The 27,900-nt window shown below is 38.3% G+C and overlaps 1 protein-coding gene across 11 annotated transcripts in view; it reads left to right on the plus strand.

The window, feature by feature from the left end:
• The window catches only part of EYA1 (EYA transcriptional coactivator and phosphatase 1), an 83,725-nt gene extending 58,270 nt beyond the window's left edge, over nt 1–25,455 (plus strand). For all 11 annotated transcript variants that reach the window (XM_081874291.1, XM_081874284.1, XM_081874282.1 and 8 more), the window contains 6 exons: nt 11,020–11,078; nt 11,271–11,431; nt 11,609–11,723; nt 13,061–13,182; nt 15,206–15,306; nt 22,660–25,455. In XM_081874291.1, coding sequence (XP_081730417.1) covers nt 11,020–11,078; nt 11,271–11,431; nt 11,609–11,723; nt 13,061–13,182; nt 15,206–15,306; nt 22,660–22,740 — 639 coding nt within the window. In that variant the 3' untranslated portion in view covers nt 22,741–25,455. The remainder of the gene's footprint in view (nt 1–11,019; nt 11,079–11,270; nt 11,432–11,608; nt 11,724–13,060; nt 13,183–15,205; nt 15,307–22,659) is intronic.
• The last annotated feature ends 2,445 nt before the right edge of the window (nt 25,456–27,900 follow it).

The raw sequence follows: 27,900 nt of genomic DNA on the forward strand, positions 1-27,900 counted from the left end.
GATTGGAACTGGTTATCAAGAACATACGATTTCCTTTTTACAACAGCTTTACTTGGTTTTAATTCATTTTTTAGCCCAATCCACAAGGCTGAGTGTGACCTTTCAACCTTTTAACAGCTTTGGAACTGAGATAACTGAAGGATCATCCTCCCCTATACAAGACTGCTTGCCCATTCAGATTAAGACCTTCTGCAGAGGTTTTCTTTCACCTCCAACCAGCATCTGAACTGTTTCGTTGGAATGTTGAAGAGGGCCTTTCTGTGACTTGTCCTAAATTCTGGCATTTCCTACCAAGGAATACCCATATCACCCACTCTTTGATCATCTTCCACTTCTGTGCAAACTGGTTCCTCTCCCCTTTTTTTGGCAGGCATTTGACTTGATCTAATCACTTCTGTTTTCCTTTCTCTTTTTTAAATCAGATAATCTTGTTATTGTAGTTGTTTTATTATATTGTCAATTACCTAGAGCATTTTTAAACGTAAAAGTGGTGTTAAGATTTTTTAATTAATAAATATAATCAGTAGGTGAGATGTAAAATGAGTTAGAAACTTATTGAAATCCTAAAATATTTGGTTTATCATACTTTCCTTTGTCTTATTTTTATATGGAATTTTTCAGTAAAGTGAATACTTCTAAACATAGCCTGGAAAAAAAATTAATAAAACAAACAAATACAGCCAATTTAATTAGATTATGTAGAGTGCACAATCACAAAATGTGATGAAAATCATAGATTTCCTATTCTCCCTTTGAAATGCCTTTGAGACCTGATTCTATGGAACTTCCTACCATAGTGTATAATGAAGTTCTCAGATAGATGTCACTGTTAAGGAATGCTGCATTAACTATTTCCAGAGAAGTAGCAGTGTTCCCCCCCCCAAAAAAAAAGAAAAACAGCAGTCTTGCAGCACCTTAAAGAGTAAGGCATTCAATATGGCATAAGCTTCCACAAAAGTTTATGCCATAATACATTTGTTAGTCTTTAAGATGTTGCAAGACTCTTTGTTGTTTTTGCATCGTCTATAAAACCTTTAAATTTTGCCACTAAACAACCCCTCCTTCTGTAAGAGAAACCCAGTGGTTTAGTTCCTAAAGACAAGTTTTTACACACACACACACACACACACACACACACACACACACACTGGTATGTTAAAGGAATTATTTACATAAAGAAATAATGTGCTGCTTTTCAGATGGCAGAATAAGATTGCTTAAGTGTACAGTTCTGAATTAATCAGGGTTCAATACATTTAGTTACAGTGCCTGGTATTTAAAAGTCTTCTCAAGCCAAATAAGCTCTCAGTAGCCTATCCCTCTGGCCAGATTTCTCTGACTTTCATTCTAGTCAATTGCTTACAACTAGGAACAGATGCTGTACAATAGTTCTTCCTGCTGCTTTTGACTTCTACGATAGTCCAGATGCTTCATGGACTGCTTGCTGAAATTCACCCTTTGGTCAGACCTCTGCTTGAAGCCATCTGGTGATGGACTCTGCTGCCTACCTGAAGCTTCACCACAACTTCACACCACAGGTTCTTGCTCTCTGCAGCCACAAGCTCTGGTCTCAGATTGCCAGCCTTAGGTTTTTCTCAAATCCAAGTTCTATATTATCCCAGTCAACAACTGACTGTGTATTGCCTTTTGTTCTCCTGGTCCCCCTCCCGTCCCATCAGAACCTCCTCTGAGCAATCACATTCTTGCCCCGACAGGGCTCTCACCTATTGGTCTTTTAGTGACCAATCACTGATTCTTTACAGACCTTTTTACACCAATCAAAGTTACTGACCCCTTCAGCCAATACAGTTGCTTTTTATCATCCACCTGGTCCATATATGAACAAGTGGCTTCTCACACTAGCTGTTTTCAGACTTACCTTGAAATATCCTTTACCTTTGCAACTGTTACTAAGGTATCCACAAGTGTCTTATGCCCAAATTAAAGTAGCAGAGACAGGCTTCTGGGTTAATTGGTTACAGTATAACTCAGAAGTTTTTCACATATATAACATAACATTACGCAATGTAAGCATATTCAAATATATTCTTTAAGCTGTAATTACTTTCTCTTACTAGTTCAGCAAAATGATACTATAAAATGGGTTCCATACTGAATATAATATTTCAAGTTTTGCATGACCCCTAACAACTTTTATGTGACAGTTTCTAGAGGGGTAGGTAGATGAGCTTGTCCATTAATAAATTGTCCTGAAAACAAGCCTTGATAAGAACAACCAGTTGGTCACTGGTTCTTTATGGCTAACCAGATGCCCAGAAGACTCCACAAGCATAACCTGAGCACAACAAGGCTCTCCCCATATGCTGTTCCCAGAAACTGGCATTCAAAGGCAATCTGCCTCCAGAAGTATAACATAGCCACTGTGTCACTGATAACCTGCACAAATTTGATCCTCTATTAAAACCATCCAAGTTGGTGGCCTTGACTAATTTTGTAGTTTATCTAGGTGCTGTTCTGATTCTTCTAACATACAGCTTCATTGGATATCCCCAGATTCTAGTATTGTGAGAGAGGGAGAAAAACATTTCTCTATAATCTTCTCTTTTTTTGACTGATAAATCTGCTGAATTCTTCCAATGGGAAATTATTGATTGCTCTTTCTGCTGTGAAAGAGTGCACAAGAAATTTTTTTGTACAGTTTAATCTGTAAATCTGTCAGGAAAATGCCCATGGCCATACCAGTTTGTTCAGAAAAAGGAACATTGATATGGTGTTTGTTGTCCAATGAAGAATACTATTAGTTCAGACAATGAAAAGTAGCAGATATTTTGGTCATTATTATGCGAGGAGTGCTTCCTCTCGTGGAAGGAGTGAGAGTAAAACAGGGAGAATAGCTGCTTTCTACAGTTGCTTATGTTAAATTTTATTCATTCACTCTCTCCCATCCTCACCTAAATTTAAATTAAATTCTGCATGTATTCAGTTTGCAAAGGAAAATCCTGCCTTTTACTACATAAAAAGTCAGGCCTTTTCATGTAATTTAATTTTTGTCTTAGCCTTTCATTAACAGGCATTGTAGTATGAATGTAAATTGTGTAGGTTCATTACACTGAATTTAACTAGAAGTATTTTGAAACTCTTCAAGGTCAGTTTTAATTCCTTGACTGTTAATCCACAAATTGTCAGACGGAATGAAATGGATTTCAAGAGCTCTCTTTGTTCTCTATATCTTGTGCCTGTCCCACAGGTAATCTGCACCTTTCTTCCTACCCTTTGCACAGAATAATTATTGTGGGAAAGTTGAGGAAATGTCCAGGTCACAAAGTGCAGACCAGACAGGGATGACAGGTTCTGCCAATTGAGGGCTAGTATTGAGAACCTGCGAACTGTAGTCTCTCCTTTTTCACATGGATTTATGTTGTATGTTAACAGGAATTTTGTGATGATGGGTTAGGCAGAAGCACTTAAGCTTCTATTGTCAGTAACTAACAGGAAGTCAGCAGTGGTCCCGAATAGAGACGAAGGAGGTACAATTAAAAATAATTTTCCAGTTATTTTGGAATGGCTTTTGCACATAAAAAGGCCTATTTCTGCAAATAGATGCTGCATAAGCACTAATAAGAACTAGAGATTTAAATGCAAAATAAGTCAATTTTAGCTACCTTATTTTACTTTTTTCTAATTGGTTTTGCTAAACAGATGTCAAAAAAGGTTTGTTTATTAATGAAATTTGCTATTCGGTTATAAATTAAAATACCTGTGTATTAAAGTACCTGTGAAACTCAATAAAATTATACATTCCAGTTATCAATAAGAAAACAGGTGTGATCACACATACATCATCAAATAACCATTTACAAAATGCAGCGACTGCCTGATAAATAAGTCCTCAGTTGGTTCACTACTTCCATCCTTCCTAATAAATAACATCTTTTGTTACGGCACTACATCCAACACCACTAAATGCACTCTACAATTTAAAACTAACTCGTATTCAAAGTAGGCCAACTGAAATTAATGGACACATGACAGGTTAGTAATTAGTTCAATATAGTTACCTCTCGTAAAACAACTGCATTTTATATGTAATGCCCTATCCCACATGCCAGGTGGCAAGTGAGCACTGATGGGGAGTTGCTCCAAGGTCCTAACCATGTTGCTGTCTACAGCATTTAAAAATGTTGTCATAAACATTCCAGCACTGGCTTCTCTGGGGAGGGAAGTGCAGAACCAGAAGGGAAATTAACCAGCAGGTTTTCCAAACAGTTACTTTTTATGGCAGACAGAATGGGAAAAGGAGGCAATACCCTTAAGGCTCTTCATTGGCACATCCTCCAAGGATATTCATTTCTTTATGTAAATTAATACCTATATATTAACAAATTACCTTGGGCATGGAGGTGGTGGTGGTTTCACTCATTACATGAGAGGAGGAAGAAGAGAAGGAGATTGTGAGCCAATGATAAGTAGGCACTGAACAAAATGGCAATGGATGCCCTAAGGAAAAGATATTATATTGCCAGATACAAGAAATGGAGGAGGAACAACCCCCTCACATCTCCATGCTTGGAAGCACAAACACAATGAAGGTATCAGGATTGGGTCCACTACACAGGTAATAAGTGCACATTCATTCATGGATCATAGTGAAAGCCCAACTCCAACAACTCTGATAGGGCTCTGTAACATGTGCAATAAGTCCTTTGTTTTCCTTGGGCAAGCAGGGAATATTCTTCACATGCTTTGAAATTCTCCAAGTGCAGATGGGATCCTTTCCTTCATAGTTTTGGGTAGGAATTCCGTGCAGGTGCAGGGCTTTGATACTTGGATATTCCATGAATGGGTTTTAAAATTAAGTGCTTCATCAAAGACAAATGCTACACGGAAACATGTAGACAGTTCAAACAGTTCCAAAATAAAGTTGTTTGCGTTTTGTGATTATGATTATTTATGGGGCCATATTTGTATACCTGTCCTGAGGGGTTCACCATCTAAAGGTTGACAGTAGTGAAATAAAAAACAGAGAGGGCCGGAGAGGAAGAGGAGGAGAAGGGATAAATGTTTAAGCACATGCTTAAGTGTTGTTTCAGTTAGGAATGTCAAGGTGCACAAGTTTCTTGAAGTTTGTGCTTTCTTTGGTCTAATGAATTGCAGCATATGAAGAGGCAAGTAAAGGGAAGAATATTGTTGGAACAAACATGCTGTATTTTTCTTTTCAACAAAATAAATGCACGCACATACAAATATAGGTTTGAACCTTCAACGGCTTGTTCTCACACATATTTGGACCAGTTTTCCCTACTGTTCGTTCAGTAGGGAAAAAAGTGAAGCAGTGGGGATAATTGCATAATGACAGATACAAGGGGAACAGAGAATCCACTGATCATTTCCTGTGAGTTGGCCAACATCCAGCCAGTCTCAAAGGACACCCTGATGTAAAGGCAAAAGGAAAAGAAGGAGTTTTGTTTTGTTTTTTTCTCTCAGCTCATTTTACTTTGTAAAGCAAATCACTGAAACAATTAGTTGACAGCATGGTGTTAGTTTTCTCACGGTAAATTAGGAAGATTAAGCAAACATGGAAGTGTATTTTAGCTGTAATCAGCAGGTTTGGAACTCTGGCCTGTAATGCTTTCACATTCTCAGAGGATATATTTATAAAGTTATTCATATTGTCCCTTTTCATTATGTGCAAACTTGTCCAAAGCCTTTACACACACTGCTCGTTGAGGCTACGAATGACTTGATTTTACTTTTTTAATTTTTGAAGTATAAAAGTGGAGCCATTACATCATTGCAGCTGACATGCTTTTGGCAAAGTTAAGAGCCATTGTTACAGGTTTCTTCCCTTTGATTTTACTGCAGTATACTGAAGAATAAAATGTATTTTATGTTATCATGTCACTTGTGCACCTTGAAAAATGACAAAAAGAACCAAAATAATGTAATTATAGGCAAAAATAGCCTCAGTTTAATGTTTGCGTACAGACTCATATCCAGCTACCAACTTGCCACCTGCCTGAAAGTGTTTATTTCAATTGGTTGAAAGCAAGAGTTGGGAAATGTAATTGTCTGACCTGTCCAATGAAAAGTTATTCAATGAGTTGTGTGAATCATGTGAGCATGTGAGAAAGTGGTTTGTTAATGTGGTAGGGCTTGTGCTTAGTCTGTGATGGAGGAAAGATATTTTGCATATTACTGGAGGCAACTGTTCTTTTCATTATTACATCCTAAGATCCTGGTCTGAGTCCATAGATAGATAGACAGACAGACAGATAGATAGATAGATAGATAGATAGATAGATAGATAGATAGATATAGATATAGATATAGATATAGATATAGATATAGATATAGATATAGATATAGATATAGACATAGATAGATAGATATAGATATAGATAGATAGATAGATAGATAGATAGATAGATAGATAGATAGATAGATAGATGATAGACGTGTGTAAAACATAATTTACCATTTCAACTAAAACGTTTTCAAGGCAACATCCATAAATAGATAAAATTGATGAATTTAAAATACAATTTATGTTGTCTTAGTTTCTTGTTCTAGTTAAAAAGCTAAATCATTTGTGGTATATATTGTTGTTGTTATTGTTGTTACTATTCATTTTATTTTGATACCACTTTATATTTTTAAGAAAAAAATCTCAAAGTAATTTACAACTTACATTAAAACATCAAATAAAACAATTCAGAATAAAACACCACAGAAGGAAGTAAGATATAAAGTATACATTCAAAGCAACATAGTATTTTAGCTTCCTGTTAATTACCTTAAAAATTTCAAAATATAACATTACAAAGGGGGTCAACAACAGAATGCACATTTAATGCAGCAAAGTTAACAAAAAAATCTTCAACATTTCAAAAGAGAACATTACTAAGGGAACTCAATATAAACTGTACATTTAAAACAGCATACTTAATAAGAAATTAAAAACTACTGTAAGCATTGTTCAACTATTCTACTTAAAATCAGTTCATAGATAAAGAATCTTCAAAAAAAAAATTGCATGGATTGGAAGACATGTAAGTTGTACATACAAATCAGAGACAATTGTATTTCTTGTGGAAATTTCATAGAGATTTAAATGTTTGTATTTAAAACTAAATGCTTTTTTTTTACATTATTACAATGTAATAACCTGTTACAATGACCTGTTACAATTATAAATAAAGCACATATATTATTTGTATATATCTATGCAGGATACATATCTTAAAACCTCATTTGTTATCCATTGCAGTTCTTCCTTGTTTATTTTCTGTGAGCCTTTGAAGTTGTTAGTACATCAGAATTTTCAGAAGTGTAGCAATGAAGAGAAGAGATTGACAGGCTGTCAGTCATTCCACTGAAGTTCATTTGACTCAAATCCCAATTGTCCCAATTCAGCAAATTAAAGCTTTCAGAAGTTAAGTCTTGTAAACCTGTTGACACTTAATTATACCTAACCTACACTGAACAATGCTTTGAATGCTTCCTTCTTAGATCAAAAATCCCCAAAAGGCAAAAACAAACACAGGATGTTTAGAGAATAGACACAATAGATTCATTAAGAATTAGAGGGTAATTTGATTCTATCAGCTGAATTTGCTGTTTAATTTTTTTCCCATCTCTCCCAGCAGTTAAAGAATTTTTCTCTTTCGGAAACCTGGGATTTACCTCTAGATTTTATATCTTTGCAGGGCCATTTAAAATAGAAGCAGTCAGCCTTTTATCTTTTGTTTACCTTTCTCCCCCTTCATCCACTGAGCTGGTCATGGTGCCTCTTTTCATTTTCTCCACTTCTCTTTCATTCCTTTCTTGGTGTTACCTCTCTCCATCTTTTCTGACTGTTTTTGTTCTGAATTGCTTTTCCTACAGTTCCTCAATATTCTTCCCTCTCTCCTATCCAGAACACTCCACTTCTAATCTGTCCCACTTGTCTTTTTCCTACTCAACGCCTGAAAAAGTATCAAATATATATATATTTTTAATTTTAAAACGTGTCACTTTCCCAAAGTGGCAAATGTTGGGAGATGTTACTGCCTAGTTGTGTGGATTATTGCCACACTTTAGAAAATGCATTTTATCTTTATGCGATTGTTCAGAGGCTATAGTGTTGCAAGAGGACCTAGAAGATCAGTCCCAGCAAAAAAAAAAATAATTCATAGGCTGTCATAAGCAAGCCAATAGTAATTCATTCCAGTGATTGAAAAGGGAATCATTATGACTACCTTGTTTCAGATTGTAAGCCTATATAATTTAAGGATTCTGATTGTACTTCAGAGTTTGAATAGTAATAGTAATAGTGAATAATTGGATTCTGAATGCCTTGGTACTTGGACGTTTTGGCTCCCAAACACCACGAACCCGGAAGTCAGTGTTCCAATTTGCAAACGTTCTTTGGAACCCGAACATCCAACAGGGCTTCCGCAGCTTCCAAAGTCGTGCTTTGGTTTTTGAACATTTTGGAAGTAACAGACTTCCAGAACACATTCCGTTTGACTTCCAAGGTAAAATTGTAATAATAATAATCCTATTATCCCTAGGTAGTCATATATTTTTTAATCCTCTTAGCTAGATGTGACAGTTGGTTAGTGGAGTAGAGAAGAGAATGGCAACTAACAGAACATGTCACACTCAGATCCTGACTCCCGCTGGAGACCCCATCACACCCCAAAATCTGCTCCATCCAGTTTTGGGTCTTGGAAGAGCTGCGGGTTCCAAGTGAAGGGAAGCAGCTTTGGCTCTAACCCGATATTTTGCTTATGTTCCAGATTCTCTTAACCCCTTTGTAGGTATACTATTATTCCTTTTCACCAGGCAGCTAAAAACTGTGAAGCAGATGGGAGCAGCTCTGCTCTTGTTAACTCTTGCCTTTCCTTCAGATTACCCAGAGTTTTTATAAATCATATTGCATTATTGTCCTTTCTGTTTCCCTGCCGTTATTTTGCTTTGATGCCGTGAAGAACTATTCTGCTTGCAAACATGTATGTAAAAATAATGAGTAACCAAACTCCATACATGTATGTGTGTACATGCATGCACATATATATGTAGGTGTGCACACAGGTAAAGTTATTCAAGATATGTTAATTGGTTCTCCTCAGACTGGTGCACATTAATTTTATTGCTGCTGCAAATGCCTGCCTCAAATAAAATCTTGGTTCAGCACAGTGTTGATGGCATATATCTCTATAATTTGCCATTAGCAATGGATTTTCTGTGCTTCCCTTTATGCATTGCTCCTGATTTTCATATTTAGAATAAATTTGGTAAGACAGTTTTAATGTTAATACAGTGGTACCTCGGGTTAAGTACTTAATTCATTCTGGAGGTCCGTTCTTAACCTGAAACTGTTCTTAACCTGAAGCACCACTTTAGCTAATGGGGCCTCCTGCTGCTGCCATGCCGCCGGAGTCCGATTTCTGTTCTTATCCTGAAGCAAAGTTCTTAACCCGAGGTACTATTTCTGGGTTAGTGGAGTCTGTAACCTGAAGTGTATGTAACCTGAAGCATATGTAACCCGAGGTACCACTGTAAGGATAAATTCAGAGAGTTGTAAAAACAACTTATATATGAAAAATGTTTGCCATTCAATTAATCTTTTTTCAACCATTATTTTACTGCAGTGTAAACATAACTCTGTGCTGCTGGCAGTATGCATTTTAAACTTCCAGCAAACTTGCATTGAACAGTAATATTTAATGCTTCCAGCTTCTCTGCATGCTCCCCCTAACACACACACACATTGGTGCCAGTGCTGTGTTCCACTGTTCTGTGCTATATTCTCAAAAGGCAATCTGTGTTCAAAAGACTCAGACTCATAGCCATCATGTGAGGCCACATAGACTCCCCCCCCCCTTTTTTTTCTTATCTGAGGTTGTTGACCTCAGGAGAGGAGAAGAAGGTTATGAGGTCAAAGTCTTTTCCTCCTTGGAGCTCACTGCTTGCTGGGAGAGGGTTGGCTGGAAAATAGATGTTTTAGAACAGGGGTTAAGGGTCATGATTTTAATTCTGTTAGGGAACAGCTGTTTTGAATTTCTTTCAACTTCTATCTCCCCTCCCTCCCTCCCAAGTCCAGAGAGAGAGAGAGAGAGAGAGAAAGAAATTTGTTCAGAGGGAACCAGCAACACAAAAATACGTGGCTCCAATGTATTAGTTCTTTTTTAAAAAGGACCATCTTTGCTATTGGCCTTCACTTCTTTAAGAGAGGTCACAGACAATTGTTTAAATATCTGAGAAACAGAGCTTAGGTTCAAATGAAAGTGCTATTTTGGAAGGTGTTTTATTTACTCATCAAGTGCCAAATGTTACATAGCAACTGATGTTTTCCTGCCCAATGTTGAAGCAAATGGAATGCACACATGTGACAATTTTCAGGCAGATAAACCTACATATAAAGGTGTGAGGCTTAATTTGTGTGCAGAGGTTTCAAGGAAGGAAAGAGTTACTTTGTAGATTTTAAAAGTGTTCCCGCAGCACTCTGGATTTGCTAATTCCATGTTTTAAGAAGAGATTGGGTAGCCAGGAGAAAGAAGCTCACAATTCTCAAGTGAATGGAAAACAAGTAACAGATTTTTTTTTTGGTCTGCAGTATTCTGAAACATTGGCCTCAGGCTGTGTTGGTGTGTGGCTCAACAGCAATCAGAGGTCATAATTTCATTGGTGGTTAGCATCAGGTTTAATTTTTCTAATATGTTACATTTACCAAAATGTCTGGTTTTAGTTACGCACATACATTGCCTGAAACAGCTTTGAGTAGATTGAAGTCTGAAGGTACCTGAAAGGCTATAAGAACATGTACAGAACTAAACATGGTAATTGTTTCAACTACACTCCTTTTTAAATATGCAAATATTTTCCACCAATTCCACTGAAGAATAACATCTAAAAATAGAGCATGCTTGTTACAATACAGCAACATAAAAAGTAAATTAATTTGTTGGTTTTGCAGGTTTGCTTGTTTTTTAAAAAATCCTCTGGCACAAATATTTTTTTGTATTGTAATTGTCAAATGAAAGTAAACATAGTGGCAACCTTCTTTCATTGTAGGAATGTGACCAAGTTCATATCGATGATGTTTCATCAGATGACAATGGCCAGGACTTAAGGTAAATCCATACTGATTTATATAAGAAGGCGACTATAAATGAAATACTGAAATAAATAATAATAATTTTTGTACAGTTGTTCCTTTGGATCTTTTTGCAACTCAACTAAATTGCCCATGTAATGTTCAGTTGTTCTTGGTCTGGAATAGTCTGATTATTGTTATTTTTTTTAATTTCTTGCAACTAAATCAGCACCTATAACTTCGGAACAGATGGCTTCCCTGCAGCAGCTACCAGCGCTAATTTATGCTTAGCAACGGGTGTGCGTGGAGGAGTGGACTGGATGAGAAAACTGGCCTTTCGATACAGACGAGTAAAAGAAATCTACAACACCTACAAAAATAATGTTGGAGGCAAGTGCCCGTCATACTGCATGCTGCTTAATAGTCTCATTGCTTTCTGAATCTTTTTCAACATGGCTGTGTTTACTCAGCTACTTAGAGCTGCACACTTTATAGATCTGTAAGATGTGGTAAGTGATCTTAGCTGAAATGCAAACACTACAGTGCTTGCTCCTTTCCTCCCTGCAGGTCTTCTGGGTCCAGCAAAGAGAGAAGCATGGTTGCAGCTTAGAGCAGAAATTGAAGCTCTTACAGATTCTTGGTTAACACTTGCACTAAAAGCACTCACACTAATTCACTCTAGGTAAGTGGGTTCAAGCTGGGGCAGCAACACATAGTAACATGAAATATAAATTAGGGCATTTCCGCTAATGACACCATGTATCTTTACCACTAATATACATCCCCCCCTATAAAGCTTGTGCTTGTAATTAGCAGGAAGCTGATCTTTTAATCCCAATTGTAGCTCCCTGGAATATGAAAATTAAATTGGAATGATCTGGTGGGTTTCTATATTTGTATAGTGATGTTGCCCTAAAAGTGCATATTAAGAGTTTCACTTTTGCCTTTCAACAACATAGTATTTGTTCTGCAATAGGGATGTGATTGTAGTGCAGCAGAGGGATGGGGAACCTTTGGCTTTCTGGAAGTGTTTGGACTACAACTCCCATCACTCTTGACTATTGGCCAGGGGTAGGCAACCTAAGACCCGTGGGCCGGATGCGGCCCAATGCGGACAGTCCAGGAATTAGCGTATTTTTACATGAGTAGAATGTGCCCTTTTATTTAAGATTCATCTCTAGGTTATTTGTGGGGCCTGCCTGGTGTTTTTACATGAATAGAATGTGTGCTTTTATTTAAAATGCATCTCTGGGTTTTTTGTGGGGCATAGGAATTCGTTCATATTTTTTTTTCAAAATATAGTCCATCCCACCACATGGTCTGAGGGATGGTAGACTGGCCCACGGCTGAGAAAGGTTGCTGACCCCTGCTATTGGCCGTGTAGGTTGAAGCTGATGAAAGACATAGTTCAGCAACATTTAGGCCAAAGTTTCCCCACTCGTGGCATAGCAGGAGTGTCTCAGCAAGGGAAAGAGCAGGCAGGCAGATAGGGGTGAAAGGGGCAGTTTGTAATTTGGCTGCTACTTGGGAACAATTACTGCTTGCCCCAGGCAAGAAGACAACAAAATTGCACCTCTGACTCTATATAAGTGTGATTTCACCAACCATTCCTTGGCATATCTTTGCCAGTGGAAATGCCCTGCAGGTAGAGGTGGTACATATGGTGGAGGAGGGTCTGGATTTCTGCTGGCATAGAACGGCTTCCACTGAATCCTTTAGCCAGCAGATTTTCAGTCTAGGATTGTGCCCTTAGTCTTTTTAATATAGCAGCACCTGTCTATGCTGCTCTGCCAGTGCAGCGTCCCAGCGCTGACATGCTTCATCAGAAGAGCAACAGCTTTAACAACAACAGGTGTACTATATAAATGCTGTTCCTCTGCCTGTGGACGTTTTCTAACTATGCTTCAGTCTGTCTCTCCTACCTTTCCCTTTCCCGGTTTTAAACGAGGATAGTAGTAATATGCTTGTAAAATGGCAGTCTTTGTTTGGTTTATGAAAGATACTTTCCCTCTCTTCTAGGACAAATTGTGTGAATATTCTAGTGACGACTACTCAGCTTATTCCAGCTCTTGCAAAAGTCTTGCTATATGGCTTAGGTGTAGTATTTCCAATAGAAAATATTTACAGTGCAACTAAAATAGGTGAGTTATTTTTACAACAAACAAAGCCTATTTGCTTGAAGCTATAATTTCAAATGAGATGGCACAATGATTGAGATAGAAGTGTCTCTTTACTAATACAGAAATACATGCTTTGTTTACACATGCAACAGACTTGTGCATCTTTCAGAATTTCCTGGGGCTCTGATTATTAAACTAAGTCTTAATAACAAGAAACATTGATTAAGTTAATTTTGAAAATCTCATTTAGTCTGCCCTATTAATCCATCTGCCACTCATATTGTGATGTGTTCTTCTAATCTATCTCTGCTCATAGTTCAATGCTTAAGGAGAACCTTATAAACAATTCCACATTCTACTTGTTTATAATGTACAGTACATTATTCCACTAAAATACTAAGTCAAAAGGAGACTCCGGAACTGCTTCTCATGAGCTATTTTTATATATAGGCCAGTATCCAAAGAGCTACCTTAGGAGTGCCCAAGAACTTGTTTACACCCACTGAGATTGTTGATCCCCCCCCCTTTGAAAGCTGATTTGCCATACCAGAAACTGCCCTGTGAATCCTCCTTTAAAAAATGGAACTTTCCCCTGTGGCTTTGGGAGCTACTATTAAAGGAACATAATTCTGAAATATCATGTAGTTCTTTTGATACTAATCATTGTGTATAGACAGAGATATCATCATTCTGGGCGATGTCCTTAAAATATTATTCATTTTTATAGTGTTTTTTTGTGTACAAAGTTCTTCACCGTTCTGATTTTAGGAACGCAGGAAGCCACCTTATGCTAAGTCTATTGGTCTATCTAAGAGCTCAATATTGTCTACACTGACTGGCAGGCACTGGCAGGGGTTTCAGACAGGGGACATTATGAGCCCTTCTTGGAGGTGCCAGGGATTGAACCTGGAACCTTCTGCATGCAAAGCAGATGCTCTGCCACTGAACTTTCTCTACAACAACCCTGTGAAGAAAGTTAGGTTGACAGAGATGCACTTACCGTATATCCAGTCACTGCTCAGTTTCTACCTAGAAACATAAGCTTGGATCCAGAGTTCCTATGAATGAGTTCTGCTCACAGGATGCTCCTGCTGAAGGAAGGGGGTGAGGTGATTTATCACCAAGTTCTCCTTCCCCTGTAGTGTCATGTGTCTCCTGAAAAACTGTTTTGTAAGGTTGGGAGTTCCTCTAGATCAGCATGAGAGGTGGCACAGAGGGTCCAGTGGGAATTGGCAAAAACTGCCTTCACATCCCTTCCTTCAGAGATAGCCTTCACTAGATCTCAGTCCTTTCTGTGAATAGAAGGAGCCTTTCTGTTTGATGAAGGAGCACTCTGGTTCCAACTAATTATCTTCAAAGCTATGTGTGCAATTACCCTTCCTTATTCCATTCATAGTGTCATAGAATTGAAGAGTTGGAAGGGACCATGAGAGTCATCTAGTTCAACACCCTGCAATGTAAGGATCTTTTTGCCCAAAGTGGGGCTCGAACCCATGACCCTCAGAATAAGATTCTCATGCTCTGCTGTTTCATTTCACTTCATTTTGCCCCTGGGTGCACCTATACTAGCCATTTCATATTCACATACATACACAAGTTCTCTTCTCAAAACCATGAGCTCTGGGGTTTTTTAATTCAATAATTCCGAATATTTACATGGGTGCACACCAGTAACTTTGATAGCGTAGGCAGAAATAGTAGACTTGCCATGCCACTGAGTCCCTTCCCTGGAAGAAATTGTCAATGTAAAATAGGGACCTTAGTGAATATCCATGGTGAATTGGTGGATTTGACCAGCATTGGCTTAAAATACCAGAAAAGTAAGAAGCCAGGGAAGGGAAATAAGTTGAAGTGTAGGCTACATCAGAGCCTTGTGATATTTTCAGTGACCATTCATGCAAAAAAAATAAGCTAATGCCAGGATAGGGTTATTGGTATACAGTAATATAAAATGTTTTTAGCTGCACTAGTTGCTTTCTTAAAGTAAAATGCAATATGGTTTGGGTTACACCACCTCTGGTGGTTTATGCTTTTTTGTTTTTAGGAAAAGAAAGCTGTTTTGAGCGCATAATTCAAAGATTTGGAAGAAAAGTAGTATATGTTGTTATAGGAGATGGTGTGGAAGAAGAACAAGGATCAAAGAAGGTAATAAGTCAAGGTTTACATTTCTACAGCAATGTTCCTTTGAATTGCAGGTTCTAAGCATCTCATTAATACACAATCTTTGCTGCTGGAGGTAATCATGTAAAGACTGGGCAGTCATCTGTTGGGGTGGCTGTAGCTCTGGATTTCATGCTCATGGATTTTATTAGTTTTCCTGTGTTATACAGAACTGTGGTTTTTAGGTTGATATGCCCCCATGTCACCCCAAATTTCATTCATACCAATGGGCATGATGTGACACAACAGCTGATGTTATAGACATTTTGCCACCCTTTTTTAGCATGTGAGCTTCAGTTCACCCATGGAAACTGGGTAAGAACTGTATTCTGGAATACCGCCCTAAATTTCATCACATGAGCAGTGGTGCTGTGATCCATGAAAATCATGGGGAAATTACTGTACAAAACTCTCATGATTTTCTGGGTTAGCAGGATTGCAATCTGTTTTTTTCCTGGAAGCAATTAACATGGAAATGAGTGCTTAGATTCCTCTGGATTTCCAGTAGTGCCTTTTACATTGTGTGAAAGATCAAATAAATCCTGAAGATTAACAGATAAGAAAATTTCAGGGAAAGGAGGGGAGTGTTATCTGAACACCATGTGCATTTGGGCCATATAAATGACTTACATTTATTAAGCCTTCTTGCCTAAATGAATTACATTTTTAAACTAATATCTAAAAGTAAGAGAAATATCTACATTTTGATTCATTTTTATATCCTGTATCGGGTGGGGAAGCTTTGGTTTTCCAAATGTTGGTAGACTCTGACTCACACCAGTGCAAGCCAGCACGGCCAATTGTTAGGGACAATGAAAGTTGTAGTTCAGTAGCACCCACCCTTATTTTTTATGAATAGTACTGAATTCCATGTGCTGGTGATTAAAAAGTCCTTTGCCAAAATAACTGTGCACTTATATCAGTGCCTAATCTAAATAAGCAGTTTCTGGAAGTTTCCTTCACAAAACTTTTACATTTGTGGAATGGACAGATAGTACAAAACATCCTCCGGAGGCATTCCTTTCATGTGTTCTTTGTTGCCGGAAGGAATTTCCAGTTTAGGACAGAAGGAAGCATCTAGATTTTCTCCTGGCAAAGCAACAGTGAATTCAATGGGATTATATTAACAAGGAATTTTGTAACTATATGTATTTGTGCCTAAGAAAAACATCTTCCTGTGTCTACATCCATTCAGATTCTTATCTCACCTCAAAAATACTACTTTTCAAGCTCCCCATGGCTATATTTATATGCCTTTAACTTAAAGGTCTCAATTGTGGCTTTGCCCCAAGCCCAGAATAATAAAGGACACCCTGTGGTTTTGTTAGTCCCATATCTGCCAGCAGGGAGATTTTCCTCCAATTTTTCCTGTTCTTTTGGGGAGAGAACAAACTGTGCTGGCTCTCTGCCCACCACAGCAAATGCACTTTCTCTGTTTTGTTGACCTAAGCTGGCACAGAGTTGCAGGGAGAGGCGAGCTGGAGCCAGTGCTGCACCCTTTTTAACACATCTATGGCACACCACTGCAGTTATATAACCAAAGAACTTCATGCTTCCTTTCTAACGTAGACCGAGCTTTCAGTCTGAATAGTTAAACAGCCGAAACTAAAATCAAAAAAAGAGAAATTGACTTTTGAAGTGAGCTGCTTTTCCATACTATGCAAACTAATTTCACACAGTCCCAGTTGTTCCTTGGTTCAAGTGGTCAAACCAGTTTCCCATCCCAACCACCAGCTGTCAGTCAAGTAAACGAAGCCGCTATCTCCCAAAAGCCAGCTCCTCCTCCACTGGCTATGTCTAGTTCCTTCGCTGGCTATGTCTCATCATCCATTGCCTAATGCCAGCTCAGATTTGATGCTGAAAACACTCAGTGCACCTTTAGGTATTCCTTCGTGAGGGAGTAAGTGAACTGGAAAAGTGGTGATGGTATGACACACAGTTATTCTCAAGCATTCAAAATTATCAGTATATAAGACTGACAAATGCCATTGTACATTTTAAAAAAAATTATTTAGAGAGTTTAATGTGTAACAACAGAAAACACATTTTCCCTGTTTGAGTTGCTGCATGGTCAACCAATCAAATACTCTATTCCAGATCTGTTTCTGATGACAGTGGCTTGTCTGTGCAGTTTATTAAGATGGTGTCAGAAAACCGTTTACCATCTAAAAACTTACAGATATTACAGACAACAGGGGAACAACTGGCACTAGGGATAATAGCAGCATTGATGGACTGGAAACTGATGTGGTTCTACAGAAACAAGCTAAAGGGCAGAAAACTACAAGAAGGAAGCTGCTAGAGGGAATGACTTGTGGTTTCAGTTCTCTCTGTACTAATGCACAGAGCATGGGAAACAAGCAATACAAATTTGAGGTAATACAGGGTGGTAAATAATAGTCGTTACTAATATGTGTTACTGAAACAGGGTGGGATAAGGCTCATGACTGGAATGTAGAAATTGAGAGGTATAACCTGTTCATAGGAATAGAACAAATGGGAAGGGTGGAGGAGGAGCATTATATGTAAAGGATGTGTACATCTATCGGGGGAATGCTGTGGGTGTAGTGTGTCTTGATTTCAGTAAGGCTTTTGACAAAGTGTTTTTACAAGGAAGCTGGTAAAATATGGGCTGGACCAAGCAACTTTTAGGTGGGGTGGGCAAAACTATAAAATCAGTTGCTTGAGGAACTGATGTTTTTTTCATATATTACCATGTATAACAAAAATTATTATACATGTTGTAGTGTGTTGGAAAAACTAGATGTACATAACAGAGAGCCCGTTTTTTTGTAATCTTAAACCAAACCTGTCAGAAAAAGAGAATGTGCATCCTTTCAAATGCACCATTTTTAAGGCATCCCTTTTGATTGATTAAAAGAAATATGTTTCACTCAGGATGCAACACACTCTTATATTTCACTTGTAGTGAATAAGTCATGGCATTTTCACCTTTCCATAAGCTGTTATTTCCTGCAGACTCATTTTATAAGACAATTAAAATATTCAGACTAAGCAGTAATATAAAATGGGGGAAACGTATCTGGACTAGTTCATAGAACAGCTGATGCAGGTGGGATTATGAGGAGTTCGGGATACGATGCATAGAGTTCACTGTCTTTGTATTTGCCTCCTAGGAGAGAGATTGTTGTGCTAGGAAATCCCTACACATAAATGCTATTAAAATTACATATAGAACCTAGCAGTAGATGTTTACTGGAATATTTGGTCATTAACCTAAACCATTCCCAAATTGCAGTCTTCAGCTTCTTCATTTGCAAACAGATTCAAATACATTTGGGCTCAGGTTCTTTTTATGAGTTTGCAGTAATATAAAATTAGTAATTGCCACAGGGGGGATATGGGACAACTTGGAGCATGTTTACTTTTCAAATAGCAAAGTGTGCAAAAAGTATTGAGCTATGTTCTATGTAGAACAGTAAGAAAAGAGGATCACTGTGTAAACTACTAACAATCAGTGAATCAGTAAATTTATGCCACGTTCTGTGGCTGTTGTTACATTGTTGTCTGTTGGTTCACTCCGAGTTTTCGCTTAGGACTTGAAACAGAGATGTGTTGGGGCACAGCTGAGACCACTTTTGTGCTTTTTCCACACTAGAATATGTTGATTTTACATTTGTTTTCTGAAAGCAACACTGTAATGAATTCAGCTAATGTTCCTACACAAGGTACCAACATGCGCTGGTTTGAAATCAGCACAGATTGTGCTTTCTACAAGAGAGGTTGCATTAACAAAGTGGCAGATGAGAGACAGGGGTAAAGCACCCAAACTCAAATGCACCCCACTGCTGCTTCTCTGCTGAAAAATCACCCCTTCTTGATATCACAGTTTTGTTACATGTGTTTCTGTGCAATGTGTAGCTAGACCATAAGGCAGCTTATAAATCAGCTAGACAAAAATCATAGCTGTGGATTGACATGATAGCTAAATGGATGCTGTCCAAGCATGCTGTGTCTCTCAATGCCAGGTAGGTGGGACAGAAGATACTGCAACAGCTGTTACCTTCATGCCCTGATTTCAAACTTCCCAGAGGCATCTGGCTAGCTGCAGTTGTTGACTAGATGTACCCAGCAAAGCCTTGTTTTGTCCTTAGACTCTTAAACAGGAGCCAGCCTTGGAGTACTGACAAATATGACTGGAGAATGAAGTGGATTAACTTGGGCAATTTCCCCCCTTCTGCTGTCACTCAGGGCTTATGCTGGGCTGCTTCATCTTTCCCTTTCTGACCACAACCTAGGTTCCTAAGTGGAGTAGCTTGAGCCCAAGCCCTGGGTGAGCCAAAGGACAGCAAAAAGGCGTTGGGAGGAGGAAAACACAGCCCTAACCAGTCCATTCCTTTCTTTGCCAGAAATCTCCATATTTCTCTTAGACAGACTCCGACTTCCTACTATTAATACAAGAGCTGCAGGAATGGCTAGTAGATAAAATCAGGGTTTGCCCCATTTATGCCATATAGATTGCCTCTTTCTCTGGTCTTGCTCACAAGCCAAACCATGCCTTAGCATGAACATGCAATAAGATTAAGCTTGCTTCACCCCTCCCCAGTTGCTTTGCTGCTAAACCCTGCTGAGCCATGCCATAACCTTGCTTAGTGTGTCATCCAAACACAGGCTTGCGATTTAACTCTAACTACATGCTGTAATAAAGATTCATTCTTGGTTTACAGATTGTGGCTAGTCTGGAGAAAGCTAACCCATAAACTTAGGTGTGGATGACACCCTAAGCCAAGCCAGGGTTTTGCTTGGTGCAACACAGCAGCAAAATGACCACGGAGAAGCAAAGTTGCCACAGCTTTCTCTCCAGGAGCACACGCGTTTGCACTTAAGTCATGGTTTGCCGCAATGTGGCATGCAATCCAGGCTCTCATATTATAGCAGCTTAAGATTTAAAAAAAGGATTCAGCTATTTGTTGCATACTCTAAAATTAACTGTGCACATCTAAAATAATAGAATCCAAAACATACTTCACTTCCTTTACATTTTAAATGTCAAATATTTTCCCATGGGATAGCTTGAATGTTTTCTCTCTGAAAGGTTATGGCTATCTTTTCTTATTATTTGTATAAAATATTTCACTGACATCAAAAGTCCTGCTTTTATAGCTTTAGGGTAGTTTGGTTTCCCAATCACATTTTCACCCCTTGTGAATGATATTTGTGTATTTCCCTTCCCCCCACCCCAGTTGTTCATATCTTTGGTTTATTCAGGGGTCTTGCAAACACACTTGTAAGTCCAGATTCAAATTTTCCTTTTATTTAACTAGTAGAATGAAACGTAAACATTCATCTTTAAGATATTTCATTTGGGAAATTTGTTACAATGTCAACATGAACAATGCTAGTATAATACGAATCACTGGGAGAAGGTTAGCCAGAAAATGATTTGGGCAACACAGTGATACATTTTGATTCTTTGCTTTAATAACCTGTTTAATTCACCTGCCAGAAAGTTTTAAACAAGCATGTTTTGGCAGCAAACAATAGATTATTAAATGTGTTGTCACCAAATGCTGCATCATTTTGGGATATGTATCTTGTGGACAAAGAAAAGATTTTCTCTATCTCCGTACGTTTCCAGTTTAAGAAACTAGCTTTCTTTCTTTCCTTCTAAGAAAAAGCAGTTCAGATTTGCTTCTTTAATGAGGCTGTTCAGCTATGTATTTTAGTACAGATTTTAAAGGATTGCTGTGCTGAAGAAATATCAATTATGAAACAGGAAGAATTATATACTTAGGAAACCTCTGAAGTCATAACCACACTTAACAGGGATAAGCACTATTGAATTTCATAGGACTTACTTCCAAGTAGACATGGTTAGGAATGCAGCCTTTAACCTGGGTTTCAAGGACAGCTTATGGATTTCCATATGAACAGTGGGGTCTTTCCAGTTCACCTTTCTACTGCATACCTATCTTAACCTCTGAAAATCTGTTGTTGGTGGTTAGAAGAACCCTCTGAAATGGAATTCCAGCATGATGCAAAGGAGTGCAATTTGAAATGAAAACTGGCATTGTGCTACTAATGCACCACACCCATGAGTCGCAGCACTTCATGCTTTTGCAGTGCTGTTTGGATTCCTGCTATTACTTTTTTATGTTGGGTAGCCAACATGGGAGCCACCAGAAGTTGCTGGGGTCCAAATCCTAACATCTCCAGCCAGCAAAGCCAATGGTCAAGGATGATGGGAGTTGGAGTCTGAAAACATCTGGACGGCGCTATGTTGGCTATTAATATGTTGTGTTTTGTGAAGCTCCCCTTCTATAGGTCTTTAAACACCATATCATATGTAGGTGCACCAAAACAAACTAGGTTGTGTGTCTCTGTTGACAAAAACCTCTTTAATCCAGTGTAGAATTTCTGAGTGGAACAGGGAGGGAAGGAAGGAAGGTGACTTTTGCATATTCATTCCCTCCTCCCATGTAGCCCCATCATGGTTCCCATCGGTTCCCTTGGAGGATCTTATGGACAATTTGGCAGGTGATGCAAATGACTGCAGTGAGAGGGTGAATCAGCGAAAATAACTTCCTCCTCATTCTACTGAATTAAAAAATCTTCCATTTGTGGAGGGACACCATTGGATACAACCCAGTAAACTTAGTTTCCTTTGCCAAGTAACCATCAACAGCCCTGATTTAATCTACCCAATGTTTGTTGCATTCTTTCAGAGAAAAAACTAGGATGTCTGACCACAAAGCCACTGCCAGCTATCAAATTAGTCTCAGAGAACATTAGTATGGAGCAAGAATACATAATGCAGCTTAGTATGTCTTTGAAACCGAGAAATATTTTATCACACTTCTTCCCAATATGATCTCATAAGTACATTTCTCACCACACTGTTAAGTCATTCCATTCTTTCCTTGGGTATTGGCAGAAAGAGGCTACCTGTGTGGAGGTGCTGATGCTGCCGACTTTGGCCCTATGTCTTATCTTGTACTACAGCTTTTACCTTCTGGCCACAGGGGGCACCTGGCTCCAGCTGTACACTTGTAGCTCAACAGCTAGAATTCTTAATAGAGAATTTGGGTCTGCATTTGTAGTAAACACTGTATAGAAAAAAAGAAAGGGCAGCTAAGCACTGTGGTTTTTTTGCATTCGCTTTATATGGTCCGTTTCAATATGTCCTGCCTCTATAAACATCCTAATGTTTTGCTTCTGAATCTTATGAAGTATTTTTAATGTTGAATCGGTACATTTTTGCAGCCATTCTCGCATTTTCATCTGCCTGCTTTCCAATACGAAATGGGCCAAGCACAGCTATACTCGCAAAATAACATATAGCTTTGCGTCCTTACATTGTGTTTTTATTTTTCACAGCATGCCATGCCATTCTGGAGGATCACAAGTCACTCTGACCTTATGGCCCTTCATCATGCCTTGGAACTGGAGTACTTATAGTAGCACTTTGTAACCCCAGAACTTCCCTTGCGCCCATGGACAGTGTGCCTGCAACTTGTGTCATTGCTGGGCTACAGAAATTTGTGATTTCATCATGTTGATGTACAGCTGCAACTGGTCTCAACCTTTGCCCTAGCAGTAAATGGAGGAGCATGTCTCTCGTCTTCAGAAACAGCTGTTGATTCTAGTACTGTGAATCTAATGAAAACAAGCCATGATGAGAATGTTTAACAGTGTGTCCTTATCACATTCACCACATTGAAACGTTCATACCTGTGAAGAGACTGGGAAGTGCTTTGTGGTTTCTAGATTCTTCATTGTGGCGCACATACACCTTCTTAAATACAACAAACTTGATTGCACAACAAAAGACTGAGCTTTTTCTTTTCTTTTTAAGAATCCCATGCATACATTTCTTGAAAAGGTTTACTTTCCCCCACCCCCACCCCTCTCTTTCTCTCTCGATCTTTTAGTTTCTCAGACCCAGGGTACTCTGTAAATCTTTACTTATTTATGAACAGACTCTGTTTTGGCACCATCACCTAAATGTGGAAATGTATGATAAATGAAAGGCTGTAATGTGTGTTTGCCTTCTGATAACAAATTGATTTTGAATTTTAGCACATTGCAAAGTAGTTTAAAGTATGTCTAATTTAAGCAAATAGGTACATCACTGAGACAATCGTGTACAGGAAGAATGTTTTGGTGTAAATTTGTAATGAATGGATGACGTTTTACATATTGTTTAGGCAAATACTATTGAAAGGTAGTAATGGCTTTTTGGTGAAATATGAGGCAGTGTATGCACAAACTATTGTGCTGTGCCTTATGAAAGTATTGTGTATAAATATGTAGATAATTGATATTTTTTTTAGATCAATTTGTCAAGACCAAAAGCATGGATGTCAAGTGTCAATAAGGAATCACTTTTTATTCTTTCTGTTCTTTCTTCTGGTTTTTTCATTGGCAAATCTATAATATCTAAACATACCTCCCTTACTTGCACCATGCCCATCATGGGCTTCTTGTTTACATTTTGTACTTGCCTATAAGTGCAAAATATATGGGCCTCACATCAGGTTAGAATGGTTTACGTGTTTAAATTGCCAGTTTTCTTGACAAAATACCTATGTTTGATGAAGGCTTGATCTGGCTCTGTTTCAGTGTGTTTTGCCAAAAGAAGCAGCAATTTAAATACACATGTGTACTTTCAACTGATGTCATTTTTTGCTCAGGTATTATACCTGAGTACAAATGGTATAGTCTTGAAGTGATCTCTTTTGTTTAATTGGCTTTACTGCTAAACACTGAATGTGGGAGAAGTAAATAATTTATCTGTTGATTCCCCACCCCCAAAAAAGGTAGAGGACTGGGTTTTTTAAAAGTATGTCATGTAACATATCTTGACTTATAGAAAAATCAGAACCAAGTGTTCATGCACTGAAAAACTAAAACTGAATGCAACCACTTTATTTTCAAGTGCAAAGGGAGAGGTCTTTCTGAGATCTAGTGAGTACATACTAAATTAACTATGGCTCATAAGAAACTTATTGCCATCTCAGTCCCTTTCTTCTCAAAAAAGTAATAATTTTTTGCTTGAATATTTAAAATGCTTTAAACCTTACACAGATCTGTTGAAAAACGGGCAGAATGTAATGACAGTTCTAGTTTCGCAATGAGCAGCTGTCAAGCAAACTGATGTAACACTGTGATAACTTAGTAAAATATCAGGTGGATGGGGCAAAGCATGGCTGTGAGTGTTGGTTTGCATTAGCTGTTGAAACAGTTCATGCCCCCAGCCTCCCCTACCTTTATTGTGAGAGTACCCCCCCCCAAAAAAAAGTGGCTTACAGTAAGTATTGAAATTATTATGCAGCTCAAAAATAAGCAAACACTGATTTTGTAAAACCTTCAGACTTTGAGTGTGAGAATTTTGGCACACAATTCTTTTACCTTTAGGCCCACAATATGAAATTAGAAACTGGCAAATGTCTGGTGCATCCTTAATTTTAACCAGGAACCAGATTTTTCTATTGGTCCATTGCCGGCAATGGGCATAGTAAAAATAGTCATTGCCAATTTTGTTAAGACTGTTTGTAACTAGCTTCTATTACATTTGAACTGTTCCCATCTTCTGTAACATATGAAGATCATGAACAATCTAGTCACTTTCTTTAAATATTATCAATGTGATTCTCTTAACCATGGTTAACATCCTCTTCCCTCCCCAGAGAGAATTCCTCCCTCCTGCTGGTAACTGGGGTAAGGTAATACATTAGCATCAATGTCATGGTTAGGGGTAACCAGTTTCCTCAATTGGGTTTACTGGGCTGCAATCCTACACTCTTACCAGGGAGTAAGCCCAACTGAACCCAGTGGGATTTATTTCTGAGTACATGCACAGGATTCTATTAAGGTGGCAATGTGAGATTTGCAGATCAGAGGGTTGGGAGAAGGGAGTACCTGATCTTGCAAGCTGCCCCTAATCTTGTAAATGTGGTTAAGGGAAGGCCTTTGATACAGCTGCATGTGGTTTATATGGCTCCCCCCCTTTTTTTTCTTTTTTTGCCTAAACCTTGGAACTTTTTTCCATTGGTGTCTTTGTTAGACTTCAGCAGCAGTTATTTTAGTCCTTTCTTAAAGTTCTTGTTGTTTTTTGCAACATAAACCAGCTTTTAAGCCAGCTACAAGCAAACATAGTAACTGTGAGGTAAACACCCTATTTTTGTGGAAGATGCATACTGCTGCTACACTTTATAATTATATTATGGATTGTTTCAAATTGTTTGATTTTAAATATGCCCCCCACCCCAGCCTTCAATAACTTTATGTACCAAGAGCAATCCAATTCAGGGACTACTCACAGTCTGTAAAGTTTAGCACATATACACAAATCTTTTAATGACAGGGGCTGTAATTAGTTTTTTCCCGTTTTTTTGCTTTAAGCAAAATAGAGATGAACTTTCCCCCCTTTGTTTCAATTTTTTGTAGTCAACATGCTGACTAAAAAAAAGTTTGTCTGGGCCTTATTGTACAAAAAGTGTGTTGTGTCCACAACTGTGTACAGAAATTTTCCTTCCTTCATTTTGTGTTTAAATTAATAAAATTGATTTGTGACATATTAAAGAGTTTTATCTTGGATGTATTTGATTTCTCCCATCCCTTAATACATATTTGCTCAGACTACTGCTTACAGTTGCCAGAGATTTGCACCCGGATGTAGGAAAGAAAATTCAAGTTCAAACATCCACTTATTTTTTAAGTTAAGCTACACCCTATTGGCATAAGCTTTTCTTGTAAGGAAAAATATGCTGCTCTTGAATTCCCTGGCTGAAATTTAGGTTACAATATTAACAAAGAAAAAATACGTTCTCATAATTCAGTCCCCAAAAGAATTGTGTGCTTCAAAATTGTTTTATTTCAACTTCCATTGGAGTTACAAAGGCCAACCCAAGCATTTGCTGTGAGTCTCTTGGCAGAGTTGCACAATATTCATATAGAAAAGGGCCTGTTGAGGGCTAAGCTAGTCTCCTTAGAGTAGGAGATTTGATCAGGGCCTCAGCAAAAGAACTTAAGTGGTGGGCGGCAGGACTCATGAGAGAAGGTGTTCCCTGAGATAATCAGGACCCAAGTCATTTAGGACTTTAAATGAAAAAGATGGCATTTGAACTGAGCCTGGAAACAGTCAGTGCAGATGCTCAAAGCAGGTAGTAACTTTCTGTACTGATAGCAGAGTATATAACCCAAATTGTGGGGAGGAAGGTTGGTAGTAGTTCATTTTGAAAGGCCACACACACACACACACACACACACACACACACACACGGTTTTTTGCTCATTTTAAAAAGCTAGTTTCACTTCTGTTTGTTTAAAAAGAATAAAGATCATTGCTGGATCCATATTGGGAATATACGAAACAAAATGACAATGACAGGTTGGTTTGAGAGTTTAGCCGATGTTATACGTACCAAGTAATCAGAAACGAAACCCCAGACCACAAATCAGAAAGCAATGCAAATGCCTACAAGACTACATACACCAATTCAAAACAAATGCCCACAAGGTTTCAACCACAACAGGAGATAGCATGACATCAGCCCAAGGCAAGACTTCATCAGTGGAACAGGCAGATCATCCTGCTCTCTGTTGTCCAGCGAGTTCTTCTTTGAAGCTGCACCTTCAGTTGACACAACTGGACCTAATTGTGTCAGGTGTTCACATTCGCTTACCTTCTCACCCCCCCCCCTTTTTTATCACCCTCCTCCCCTTATGCTAGAATTTTCCATTCCCTGTCCTTGCAAAAATTGACTAGTGACCTCACAGGACGTTTGCAGGGGGTTTTTTTTTAGCTGATGCCTATACTGTGAGATATACCCACACAAAACGTATCTGTGCTTACACAAAGTGCCTAGGTGTAAGAAATTCCCTTAAGATCCAAAGGCATGATCTTTAACCTATTTTTCTAATGCCCCTCACCATTGAGCTTGAATATCCCCTCATTGTTTTCTTGCCCCTTCCCTTGTATACACATTACTACCTCTTTGTTACCTTCCAAATCCTGCCAGCTCTGCATAGCTCTGGTCCCAACTTTTTAGCATCCAGTCCAGGCATGATCTGCATATTCCAACCATCTGTATATTTTTGTTAGCTGCAAGCGTTAAGTATAAATGTCACACTGATTCAGAGCAAATACTTTGCTCATGTCAGGGCAGTTTGACCAGGATAGAGGTATGTGTGTAGAGAACAGGAAATTAAAAGTGATGTGATTTGGCTCAGGTGTCTCAAAATGAGATAAATATTTTATTTTAGCCCATAAAATATTTTCAGTACACAGCACCATGAAATTCAAAGAAGCAAATAAAACATTCTCATAAGAAGCATGCATACATCAAATTAATGGTTTATGCATACAACCAGGGTTTGGTCATTTATGACAGCTTTTGGAAATTGAACAGGAGACAGATATGCTTATATACTCCATCTCTTCTGCTTTAGGCGTAATAGGTAATGGTTGTGACCAAAATAGTAAAGGGTAATAAATTGCCATGTAGGATTCTCATAGTCTAAGGCTACCTTCTTCAATTAGTCCTCCCATATATGCTACAGTGGCTCTATGGGATAGGCCTTCTAACAACAGGGAGCCTTTCTAGCAGGGCTGAA

The sequence above is a fragment of the Podarcis erhardii genome (genome assembly GCF_964252035.2).
Source record: "Podarcis erhardii genome assembly, chromosome: 8".
Taxonomy (NCBI): domain Eukaryota; kingdom Metazoa; phylum Chordata; class Lepidosauria; order Squamata; family Lacertidae; genus Podarcis; species Podarcis erhardii.